At 41.7% G+C, this 13097-nt stretch overlaps 1 protein-coding gene across 2 annotated transcripts; it reads right to left on the reverse strand.

The window, feature by feature from the left end:
• Positions 1 to 1866: 1866 nt before the first annotated feature.
• On the reverse strand, positions 1867 to 11759 carry cyc1 (cytochrome c-1). 2 transcript variants are annotated; one of them, XM_030052396.1, is made up of 7 exons: positions 11603 to 11759; positions 8325 to 8515; positions 7414 to 7540; positions 6689 to 6846; positions 5283 to 5443; positions 3711 to 3811; positions 1867 to 2515 (listed from the first exon to the last, which is right to left on the reverse strand). In XM_030052396.1, exons 1-7 carry the CDS (start codon positions 11681 to 11683, stop codon positions 2411 to 2413), a joined length of 924 nt encoding a protein of 307 aa, XP_029908256.1. In that variant the 5' UTR covers positions 11684 to 11759; the 3' UTR covers positions 1867 to 2410. The 2 variants fall into 2 exon arrangements, with proteins under 2 accessions (XP_029908256.1, XP_029908257.1); XM_030052397.1 differs by having other exon boundaries at positions 6689 to 6843; positions 7411 to 7540.
• Between the last annotated feature and the right edge of the window lie 1338 nt (positions 11760 to 13097).

A 13097-nucleotide genomic window follows, 5' to 3' on the forward strand; every position in this document is an offset into this window, starting at 1 on the left:
TGGTGTTTTTATTGGTGGATGAAGTGAGGGCGGAAGTGAGGGGCGGAGGAGGCGAGTTTTTTTTTTTTTCCATAATAATTCCAGAATTATGCGCACATTTATGAACAAACAAGCACTCGCAGAGGACGCATGCAAACACTGAATCACACTCTAAATTAATAAACAAAAGAAAAAATAAAGAAATAAAAAAGAGGGTTTATACACTAAACTATACGAAATACACGGCACAGAGACAAAAAATACATAGGAGCAACAGAAAAAGAAGCATAACTCAAAGCAAAAAAAATCGGGATACGTCCTTACATATATTTCTTGCGATTTTGCAAGAACCTATTTTTAGGAGTGATTAAAAAAGTATAATCTTTAATACACCAAACTAAGGAAGGGTTATTTTTCCAATTAAAACAATGAATATGATTTTTACCCATAAGAGTAACCATATTAATCGAATCTGAAACTGAAGCACAAAGATTATCTGTGTAAAAAATACGTATACGTGTGGAACATCAAAATTTGGGATTTTTCCATAGACAAATTCCCACAGACACACTCCAACATCCGGCAGAAAACCTTCCCAGGAGAGTGGAAGCTGTTCTCGCTGCAAAGGGGGACCAACTCTGCCTCTGGATTTAGAATGGGAGGTCAGAAAAGCTCCAGGAGGTGGTTCAGTACTTTTGTCTGTATAGTGTGTGACAGCCTCCACTCCAGCTGCTGGAGTTTATACACCTGTGGCAACGAGACTGAATGAAATACCTGAATTCAGTGATTAAGAGCTGTGGCTCAGTACTTTTGTCCAGAGAGTGTGTTTATGGAAAGAAACCAGCTCTTCAGAGTGATAGTCCTGCAGCTCAGAGCACAAAGTAAAGCCGGATTATCGCCTCATCTTTACTGACTGTTCACTGGAAAAACGTCCATAATTTGTCCATTTACGATCGTCCAATTTCATATGTCTCTTGAGAGCCTGAGCAAATCTGTACTCTGTAGTGGATCATGTGCTTTAAAGAGTAACTCAACACCAAATCACACGGGGCAGAAAACCTTTGCTGCACTGCCCTCTAGGGGTTGAAAGTTTCAGTCCTGCTGCACTTCTGGCAGGTACGTTCAACAGAGCACCTGCAGCTACATCACTGACTGGGTGTGACCAGGGCTGCAACGTGCATGAACCTTTTCAACCCCTAGAGGGCAGTGCAGCAGAAATGTAATGCTGGTCATGAGTCAGTCCTTACAGTGTGGCTAAATCTGAGTTGTTAAATGTATTTAATTCCCTCCACCCCTGGACACAGGTGTGTGCGTCCCACATTTTCTAGCATCGAGGCTTCAAGTTTTAAGACACAGCACAGGAATGCAACACCATTTCAGCGTCTTAAAGTCCCAGATGTCAGACTTCATTACTGATGAATGAAAGCATCAACGTTCTGACAAAATAATCATCTAAGGGCTGAAATCCCTGATCTGGGTCGTTACCAAAATATAATCCACCCATTTTTCTGACCAATCTGTGGGCAATTGGAGATAATTTGCACCATGAACAGACACCAGTCAATTTGTTTCAGGACAAATTTCTTCATTCTCGTAGAAATACTTGACATAAAATTCTAAAAAATAATCAGATTCATCTTCATGTTTTTTCATATCCGTGTCAAGTTTCACAACTTCCGTCGATCAATAAACTGAATTCATAATTGTCAAGTTTTTGTTCAGTACACCAGTTTATTAAATATTTACACGACAAAGTGTAGATGCAGATTCTACTTCAAGTCAGGCAGATACATCAGACTGGCATGGTAACGAGCAAGGACGTCGGTGAATCAACTTCATTTCCTCTCCCTCCTCTGAGTGTCCAAACAAAACGCCGAGACAGAAAGGTTCCTTTAAGATAATTTATTTTGTACAGTAAAACAGAGGTTTAAAGGTTGCATTTGATCCACTGAGGCCCCCGGTGTGTTAAGGATGGAGTCACGCACACGTTCCATTTCTCAGCGCTCAAATGGTTACTCGGTATCTCATAAAGATGGACAATCAATGATCGATCAATCAGCTGAGAGCATGTGGCCCACCCCGGATGTCAGGATGTGAATCGACAGCAGCCGCAACTTTGGGGCGGGTGCGTTCAACAACGCCACATCTCTCCGCAACAAAACAACGAAAACTTACAAGACAGTATTCCAGGTACAGGAAATTTATCTCACACAAGTCGTTCTACCATGCCGACAACTAAAAAAAGGCATTTTTCTGTAGGAATAAACAGTTTAATGTATATATATTTATACTCTGTCTCTACCCCCTCTCAGAAAGGCATGTGTGTTGTTTTTGTGTCCGTTTGAACGTTGTGGAGCGAGGAAATGCTGTGAGGTTGTTGAACGCAGCCTCCTCTGTGTGGTCAGGGAGGTCGGGGTGCGCTCGTTTCCGTTTACTTGGGGGGCCGGTAGGCGATCTTCCTGCTCTTCAGCACAGACCACCTGTGTCTTTTCATGTAGTAGACCAGGGGGATGAGAATGGCCGAGCCCATCAGCATCTGAGAGAGAGAGAGAGAGTTTTAGTTATGATGCTTTTATGCTAAACACCAGCTGTGTTTCCATAAAACATTCAATTTAATCAAGAGTGAACAATTTAACCAACCAAAATTTAGTTGCCTTTACATATCTTCTGTACAACTGAATAATGAGTGAAATAATGCCATTTTCCACTCAGGAATGTCTGGACTTCTTCAACTGTGCACCTGCTCTTTTTTTTTTTTTTTTTTTTTTTTTTTGTTTTGGCACGGGACAGCGACAGTGGAGAGAAACAGGACGACACACATCGAAGCGCCTGGGCTGCACATCAAACCCAGACTGCAGCAACAAGGACAAGCTGAGTTTTTCACTTGTATTGACTGTTAAGACCTCTACTTAGTAATAATAATAGTAAACGTCATTTATATACTACTATTATAAAGTGCTGTACCTACATAAAACAGGGTTAACTAATGGAAGACACGGGAAAGACAATGTGTCCGTTAAAGCAAGTGTTAGGAATGTAAAAACAATGAAATGAAAACAAACAAAAATAAAAGCATCAGATTGAAGAATTAAAAGCAGATTTATACAAATGTGTTTTGAGGAGTGATTTAAAACGGGGCACTGGTTCAGAGTCTGATCTCCTCCGGCAGGCCCTTCCAAAGTCTGGAGGCTCCGACAGCAAACGCAAAGTCACCTTTAGTTTTTTTTTTAGCTGTGACTTTGGAACAGATGACCGAGTTTATGGTCATGAGGGGACAGCAGCTCGATTTTAGCAGTCTCCAAACAGGAGAGGATCTTACAAGTGATGAAAAGGATTTTAAAAATCAGTTGTAAAAGACACAGGTTGCCAACGTAGATAAGCTACGATAGGCGTAATACGGTCACATTACTTGGGTGGATGCTGGGCGGAGCTTAGTCCAAGATGAGGTCAGCTGAATAAAATGCTTTTGACAGCCAGCTCCCAGGGTGCTGTGTGTCTGTTCACTTCCCCTCCTTCACATTCGCTCATGCCTGAAGTGTGTTTTTCTGTCCATGTGGGGTTTCCCTCACGTACATTTGCATGTATTGGAATTATTAATTTTCTGTCTCTATTCATACGTATATAGATATTTATTGTGTGTGCGCATGTGTGTAATGTTATCTGTGCTCTGACCTTCAGTCCTGTGTATTTATACGTGTGTGTGATACGTGTGTGTGTGGGTGGTGTCCTACCTTCAGTCCCATGCGTTTGCGCTGGTCGTGCTCTGGCTCAGCCGCCCACCTCAGGAAGGTGCACACATCCTTAGCAACCTGGCTCATGGTGGCAGGGGTTCCTATGGCAACACACAGACACACACACAAACCGTCAGCATGGTCACTGGAACGTTCCACATCGCAGCAATTCCATTTACTGCCACAAGAGGGAGACAAATCATATAGGGCTCGAAAGTAGCAAATCATGCAAGGTTAAAAAAAAAAAAACCTGATGTGTGAGTGTAATATAAAACTCTTTCATGGATATTGTCCAGTACCAAAATTGTTTATTAATTTCCATAAAAAGTAAACTGCTTAAAATACACCAATTCACAGACTCTGAATGGCTAAACACAAAAAAGGAGGAGGAGCAGGAAAATATAAGGAGTGCAGATCGCAGTGCAGGAAATGGGAAACATCCGCTGGCACCTGCTTCCACCCAAAGTCCAGCGCACCACCTCCACCCCCCACCCACACACCTTTTTGTAACAGATTTGCATGATCCAGGTGGGTCACATTTTTAGTTTGAAAAATACACCTGCAATTAATCTGGACGAATCACATCCTAATGCTGAGGATTTGGTGGCCCAGCACAGTCAGCTGCAGCTTGGATGATTTACTAAATCGGGTAAGCTTCACTTAAATGAGCCACTCATCCACCCAAATATATGAATAATTAGTTTACAGAGGCTTAAAGCTTCACACAGCAGCAGATGTGGCACTGTGTGTGCCGCCAAAATGATGTTAACTGCTGCCAAACGACGGCTCCGCTGGACTTGAACACAACTTTGTGCACCACCGGAAATTTCAAACAGCGCAGCCCCTCATCAAGCGCTGGCCACACAAACAGGAACAGATTCAGGTGTGGCTGTTTTTTCTTGTGATGGGCTGAACTTTTCTTCAGTGGCACCAGAGCAGGCGCCCAAAAAGCACAGAGAAAAAAAAAAAGCAAGCAAAAGACAATCTGAAATCCTATTTGAGCGACCAGAGCATCCAGGCTGAGATGCACCCGCAGAAATCCAACTGGACTCGCATTTCAAATCACCTCCAAAAGTGGCTTGGATTTGATTTGCAAAAAAAATAGATCGCATTCTGTGTTGTTGTTTTTTTTTTTTTGCCATGCAGCCTTTTAAAATCAGTCTGGATATGCCAAAAGAATGGATTTGGGCTAACAGTCAAAAGAAGGCCTCAGTTTTTCACACCAAATACAGCTCTGCTATTCTGCTGAGAGGGAAAAGACCTTGGCTAGCACACAGTAAGCTCAAGTTGTGATGTTCTCTGTTACTGTTAAATCACAGTGGTGCATTTTTCACAAGGATTTTTTATGTTTGATTTATAATTCAGATGCCTCGTTATGGGGTGTGTATGACTTGGAACAGTGTGTTCAATAAACACTTGCTTTCTCTTTTACTGCATAAGGAGGAGGAGTAACAGCTTATTACATCTAACATTTATTCCACCTGCTAGTTGTTGATTGGTGAGTCTGAACTGTGATCCTCACACAGACAAACACACACACACACACACACACACACACACACACACACTTACCATCTTCGAACTCCAGCACTTCGTTGTAGATGGGCGGGGCCATGCCGATGGCCTGGCCGGGGAAGTATGGGTTGTAGTAGAGTCCCTCTCTCACTGTGACTCCTGCGGGAGGCTCGCAGTATCCCGTCAGCAGGCTGAACACGTAATCCTCACCGCCGTGTCTGAGGGAGAGAGGAGGAGGAGAGACTGTAAGATACACTTTGAAACAAATCCACCTCATCACACTGCTCATTTTTACTGAGAACGTTACTGAATGGATCTGCAGACACAAAACAACGAGCTAGTTCAGCTGCTCTGCCTCACTAGCTGCTGCTCACACATGTAACTGACAGACAATCTTATACGTCCCTTCATGACAGCAGATTTACGACAACTAAAAAGCCTCTGTCAGTCATTAAATTCTCGTTATTTCCCTCTGAGCCAAACAGAACTCCATGTCTTATTGGGAATCCCAGTTGAGTTTTGGGTAAGATGCTCCCATAGGGGTTAAGGTTAGGGTTTTGGTCGAGCAGGGGCGGACACAGCTGTAAAATCAAAGCTGTTTTGGCAAATGGACAATTGGCAAAAATGTCAAACCATCAGTGAGTTTTTCAAGGGAAGCTTCAGCAGCTATGATATAGCTGGTCATGAGTCAAGCCTGATCGGTTGATCACCCAAACGATCAGGCTTAAGGTCAGGGTGATTACAGAGTGTGTCGCTGAGGTCCTGCTCTGCCTGACCGCTGGGGGAGGCTCAGTCTCTGCCTGAAGGCTCTCCTGTTGTAGTCTAGTCTCTGCTGGGGTTTTTTTTTTTTTTTTATCTCCCTCAGTTTCTCTCTTCCTCAGATTCTTCTTCACCTTCAGTCTTGACTGTGTTGTTGTCTGAGTTACTGCCTCACTCTCCTGTGTGTATGAGTGGCTGCTGTTGTCTCCTATCTTTAGGTCAACAGTCTGGCTCTGACTTTGTGCCCTGCTGTCCCTGCTCCTGCTCCTCCTGCACCTTCACAGGCATTAGCTTTGTTTCACATTCTCACCTCCTTGTCTTCTTGCTTCCCTAAGTCTTGGTACCTCGCTTGTAGTGTTGTGGGCCAGAAAAGCCCTTTGAGACTGTAAACAGTGATTTGAGGCTCTAAATAACCTTGAACTTGTATCTTCCACTGCTGCTGATTTGGCTGAAATTTAAGTTGACATTAGTAAAAATGCTCTGCTGTTGCCATGAAGGTTTAACGATGAGTACAACCGCAACGATGACGGCATCGCATTAAGTATAAACTAAAGGTCATCGCGGCTGACCTTTAAATGTGATTATCGCCGGTGGCAGCCACCACAAATCACCAGACTATAAACTAACCTCAACTCAGGTCAGACTGTCTATGTGTTTTGTTGATTTTTTTTTTTTTTTTTAAATTGCTATTGTGCATGTGTTACCTGGCATTGACGATGTAGCTGAGGTCTGGAGGCAGCGCTCCGTTGTTGGCGACTCGGGCGGCCTCGGGGTTCGGGTATGGCTTGGGGAAATAGTCGGACAGCTTCCCGGGCCGGGTGAACATCTCGCCGCTCTCATCAGGACCGTCCACAACCTCAATCTGTGCACAACACGGGACAAACCTTTGGTTACAAGGGGAAGCTCTGCTGTTTCAGAGAGACTGTCAAAGGCACTGGTTATCATCCATCAGTATAAATCCATAAACCAATTATATGGTTCCATGCTGAGCGCGCTGCCCCAGTAGATGATTGACTACATTAAAAACAAACATTAATGAGAGTACCACTGGACAAAGAGAGATGTATTTTTACGACCTAAGAAAATTGTATTTACAACTTTTTAATATCTTTTGAGGCCTTAAATTTAAGACTTTTTAAGGATCCATTTGAACCATGTGTTAGGGTTAGCCAATCAGAGGCAGAGCAGGGGCGGGTCTTTGCAGAATGCAGGTGGGAAAAAATAACCCTGCCATCCCACTGTCGCTCTCCTGTCTGATCTTTTTGCCGTTCATCTGTAAGATTTGTTTTGGTCTGGTCGTTTCCTTTCAGTTTGGTGATTTAATTGACTGTTTGCAGATTAATTACTTTATTTGTGTGATCTTCCTGTTTTGTCTGAACCTGTAGTCGGTTTGTGACAATATGAATAAACTTCTCTCTCTCTGTCTCACCTCCTCAGCGATGGCCTTGACCTCGGCCTCTGTGTGCGACACTCCCACCAGGTTTCTGAAGGCCAGGTACTCCATACTGTGGCAGGCTGAGCACACCTGCTTATACACCTGGTAACCACGACGGACACTGCAGGGCAGAGACACACACTTATAAATGGACTTAAACTCAAATCCCAGCTCACTTTAACATAAACTCACAAGAGCACGGTTTATACTAAAAGTTTCCAAGATTGAGCCGGCAGAAAAAGTCCCAACTTGGACATAATTTAGCCCAATCCCCTTGTAGGTGCTGGGTCTTCATTACAAAATCACTGCTGATGTTTGTTATTTAAACTGAAGGCTGTTTTATGGTTGTAAGGTGAGTCTGGTGATCACAGTGATGTTCAAAAGACAGAAAGACATGCTGTCTGACGGTGTGTTGCACCTGTCCAGTCATTGCAAGGTTGGAGCTGCCATTATTTATTGTAATCATGTTTTGTTTGTTTGTTTAATATTACTGGTTAAAAGCAATTGTTGGCAGTAAAGAAATGGATGGGTTTGAAGAGAGACTGATCAATACTGGAAATCTCACCTTTACAATGCTTTCAAAGTCAGAAATATATCAACAACAAAAAAATAAAATACAGTTAACTCCTGGGGAACACTGTGTTCCCGCAGCTCATCCCCTCTCAAGGTAATTAAAAACTATCGTAAAACTATTGTACAAGCCGGAGGCCATCTTTGCTAAATGCAGATGTAGCTGGCTGGTTACCATGGAGACAACAGCGGTTGCTACAGACGCCTTCAGTGTTGTCCAACACTTTTTGCAAGGCATCCTTTGATGCTTCCTATAACCATAAAGTAGCCTTGAGGTGTGTACGTTGGTGGGTCGTGTGTGTGTGTGTGTGTGTGTGTGTGTGTGTGTGTCACACCTGGCGTGGTCCAGGGCAGACAGGGGTCCAGCGTGGCTCCAGGGGAAGTGAGGTGGGTGAAGCTCCAGGTCTGAGGCTTTGACGGACTGATGCAGCATCAGGGCAAGCCCCGCCCCTCCAGCTGTGACCACGCCCAGCGTTGTCAGGGCAACCTTCTTGTTGCGTGGCAGGCTGGCGAAGGACATGTTGGCCTGAGGAGGAGAGACATGACGACAATGTGATATTTAGAGCAGGCGTTGTTGCATTTCTCTCTTCTGCTCGATGTAGGTTCTACATTACGTTATTTTAATGATCCAACAAGCAGTTTCTCATAGATTTAAATTGGCAGATTTAAAATAATAACTCAGAAAGTAGCCTAAAGTACTCATGTGCCAACTCAAGTCATACTGACATTAGTAAAAAATAACCCAGCCCCTGTGAAGGCCTCATGTGAACGAACGCGACCTGCTACTTGATATGAGTCTGACAGCCCCGAGTTAGAGATGCACTGAGTGTTTATAGCAGTGTAGTAATCAAAGTATTCATTTACCAAAGGAAAATTAAGTGACTGTACTTCTGATAATGGTACCAGAGAAATCAAACAATCATTTTGGTGATTTATAAACTAAAAACCCCAAGCATCTAATGTCAGCTTCACTTCTCTATGCTAGGATTTCTCTTCCTTTTCTCTGTTAATCTCAACATCAATTTAATATTTTGGGCTTTTTTTTTTTCAGCTGCTGCTCAGACTAAGAGAGACATCTGAAGACTTCACTTCGGGCTCTGATCACATCCTATCTGACCTGGGCTTTATTCTTCACTCTTTACACACTAGGCGGTTATCAGGTTTATCCAAAAAACACACAGAATGAGTCAGTTTATCAAAGTAATCATCAATATATAATAAAAAAAAATGACCACAATCATTAGCTGCAGCCCCAACCTACATTTAACAGTACTCCAAACAGGTAAGCTGGCCCTTTCATATGAAAATATAGATTCACTACTTGGTCGATTCAAAATATATCAAGTGAATCTAAAGGTTAACTGGAGAGACCGGCTGAATGTGTGGATAATGTGTGTTGGGCCTCCCAGTGCATCGTCACATCTCTGTTAACATATACACTGCAGTCGCTGTTATGAAACTGCCCTTCCATCAGAGCTTTTGTAACCGAGGACCAGGCCTCACGTGACGGAGGCCTTCAGCCGGGCACCTACAGCATCACTGTATCACCACACACACAACATAGGCTAAAGGCATTAAAACCACGCAGGGAGAACGCATCATTAGCTGTGTTGTGCTTTAGTTCCATTCAATCTTTGAAACGGCAAAATTTTACTTTCAAGATTGTTATTTAACTCACACAAATTAAATGTGCTGCAAGCGTTCATTAATATAATTTCTTGTTTCCATGCTGTTTTAATCAGTCCACCTCCCATCACAGGTGTGTTCACAGGACAGAGCAGCACAACAGTCAGTAGCTCCACAGAAAACACCAAACCTCAGCCACAGATGTAAAATTGGCCACTACACTCCGGTGTTTGACATGCAACAGTCTACACACTTATCTACTGCTGAAACAATTAGTCCATCAATAGATTAGCTGATCAGAGGAAAACTAATCAATCATAATTTGGATAAGCAGTTATGGATTCATAACTGATCAAGACAATATACCAAATAATTGCTGGTTACAGCTTGATAAACGCTAAAATTTGCTTGCTTTGCTCCATTTTATCTTGTTACTGTTTTGTTTTTCTCTTCTGTTCATTTTTGTTATTTTCCTGGCCAGACTAAGTAAGCCATTTTAAAATACTGCTTTTGGCTCTAGTAACTTGAAATGGACATCTGCCATCATTTTATTGCCTGAAATATTAGTCAGTTAATCATAAAATAAAGATCAATGGTTAGGCTGCACGATATGGACAAAATTTCACACCCTGACATTTATGCCAAATATCTCAGTAGTGGTAAAATATACAATATAACTTGAGGTTCACACTTGCGAGTGTGTTGCAACAGTGAAAATTATGCATTATTCAAAAAACTTCATAATAATAATACCAACTAGATGTAGAAAATACAGTTACTTCACAACATATTTCATTGATCGAACTGGCCAATCAGTTTTACACTAATGATATTCATAACCTTTCATTTTATATCGACTATGTCGTTCCCTTCTGAGATATGAATATCACGCAGGTTGACCGATATGATAACAATATATCGTTCGGCCCTAATCAATAGATTAAATGACAGTGAAAATAATCTTTAGTTGCAGCCCTTCACTGCAGCTGACCTTATCTCCAGCTTCGCACACACACTGACCACTGTAAACCTTAAAGTGTGTTTGAGCTTCATTAGGCGTCATCAAAAAATCTGGGGGTTTTATATAAATCTACTGACACTTACACGGCTGTAAATTAATTTCTGGGTAAAAAGTAAAAGCTCAGAGGGACAACACTTTTATACACCCATGCTCACGGTTTTTTCTGTTCTTTCTTTTTGCACACTGGCTTGTACTTAGATCTTATTCTTTATTATTATTATTATTATTATTATTATTATTTTTTTATCTTTTTTTATTTTTATTTAATCTGTAATCTGTGGATACTGCTGAAAAACTGCGAATTTCCTGCGGGATGAATAAAGTATCTATCTATCTATCTATCTATCTATCACTGGCTCAGATCGACCGGAAGTCCCCTCAGTCCTTGAAAAGCTAACTCGTTAGCTCGCTCGTTAGCCAGGTAATTTGACATTTGAACAGAATTAAACCACTAAAATCAAACGACACTGCCAAAGCCTGTAATACTTACGGTCACAATACTTTTGCCTTTAAACGGAGTTGTAAATGCAGCCCTGCTTCTTTGAAACACAAGCCGAGACAGAAGCTAAAATGCTGGCTAACCTCTTCATCCTCCAGCCGGGCGCCGTGACATCATGAGTTAGCTAACGGCTAGCGAGCGACTGTTAGCCGGCGAGCTAAACCGACCTGAGTCCCTTGAGGCTTTACGGTACATTTTGGGACGTCTGTGCTGCTCTACACGGATTTTTAACACCGCCGCCATTTCTCCATTTTAGGCATAAACAGGCATGAGATTATAATGTTTCGGCCGCAAGAAGCACCTTAAAAACGGTGAAGCATCGTGAGTGACCTTGTCCTGACAGCCGCCGCGGCTAACCAGGCTAACCGGCTGCCAGGACACCACACAGCGGGCCTTTTCTGCGACAAACTCCGTGTTTAAGACAAAAATCCTGAATGGTGAAATAAATCAGATATGTGTGGGCCTACCTTGGGGGCGGTGATGGTTTTCGGCGTGCTCAGGAGAGCTCTCCCACTCCCCGAGAGCACCACGACTCGTAGCGCCGCCATCTTCTTCTCTGCGGATCTGAAAGGCTGGAAGGAGAGGAGCTGCCCGGAGGAGCGTCAAGCGCCACGCGATGAGAAACACTGCTTCCGGTCGGCGCTTTCAAAATAAATACGGCCAAACCCCCTGTGCGTAACCGGTACCGCGTACAACTCACCAGGCGAAATTTCAAAATAAAGTCCTCACTGGTGTACGTACAGTAGATAGATAGATAGATAGATAGATAGATAGATAGATAGATAGATAGATAGATAGACGGACACCTGTGTATTCCTGCACTTGACATTTTGCTCCTGTCTCTGTACATTGACATTCTTACTGCACATATATACAGAACACACATCTTTAAATACACTAACAATCATTAAAAAAGATTGCAGTGATTGTTTAGTTCTCATGTATTTGCATTATTTGCATGTACATTGTGCTTATTTTTTAAATTGCAAGTCTATTTTTTTTTTTTTTTTTTTTTTTTGCATTTTCCCCTATTATTGTTATTATTTTTAATTTACCTGTATAAATATATGCATATTCATAATGTAAATTTTTAATCATAATTTTGAGTATAATTTCTTGGTTCAGCCTTAAGGAAAACGTTTTATACATAACTCAACTAATGCAATATTTTGTAACCTCCACTGCTCTACTTATTTTGGTTGTTCTTATTGTGATATTGTGACATTTGCTTTTACCTTTTATTCTTTTACTTTTTATTCTTCTATTGTAACTGTTGCACTTTGAGATCATTTATTTGATGTAAAGTGCGTTATAAATTAAACTTATTATTATTATTATGCAATGTTTTGGGAATAACAAAAGTACCTAAGTACATACAAAAATACCTTACAGTCAAATCTGAAGATTAAAGATTAAAATTCTGTCCACAGTTATTCATGCAAAATGTTATTTGGAATAACACTCCACAATTCTGTTGTGATAAAATAGTATTTACTCTCTTTTTGTCACAGGCCAGAAAAACTGTCATGTGAGCTTCTTCTACTTGGAGTTCGCTCCACATCACTATTAGACAGACTAAAATAATATTTTCTTTTCAAAACGTTACTAAGGTTACTAAAACACAAGCTGATAGTATAAGCAGGAGTGCGCGAGACCTGTTTTCTCATTATTTTGAAGGTCACTCATGCACTTCCGCTTTTAGCCCGCCTGGCATTTTAACTTTACAAAAGCAAACTTACACAACCTGCTTTTACACAACATTTTCTCTTTTGTTTAGTAACATATTACAAAAGAAAAAGAAAGATTGTCTCTTAATAGTGTCGGGCAGAACATTATATATTTATTGGACCTCGGTTTGTATGAAATAAATCCATAAGCGGTGATTTATTTTGTTTGTTTGTTTAATATAAGTCTCCCTCCAGCGGCTTCTTGCTCTTTCTTCATACCGTTTGACCCACATTT

Source organism: Myripristis murdjan, chromosome 5 (assembly GCF_902150065.1).
Source record: "Myripristis murdjan chromosome 5, fMyrMur1.1, whole genome shotgun sequence".
NCBI classification, from domain to species: Eukaryota; Metazoa; Chordata; class Actinopteri; order Holocentriformes; family Holocentridae; genus Myripristis; species Myripristis murdjan.

What these genes read in the sequence shown, in the direction of transcription:
- cyc1 (XM_030052396.1), bottom strand. Translation starts at nt 11,683, where the DNA reads ATGGCGGCGCTACGAGTCGTGGTGCTCTCGGGGAGTGGGAGAGCTCTC. An exon ending in AAACCATCACCGCCCCCAAG is followed by an intron (nt 8,516 to 11,602) that starts GTAGGCCCACAC and finishes TCTCCTCCTCAG; the next exon opens with GCCAACATGTCCTTCGCCAG. An exon ending in GCAAACGCATGGGACTGAAG is followed by an intron (nt 2,516 to 3,710) that starts GTAGGACACCAC and finishes TCTCTCTCTCAG; the next exon opens with ATGCTGATGGGCTCGGCCAT.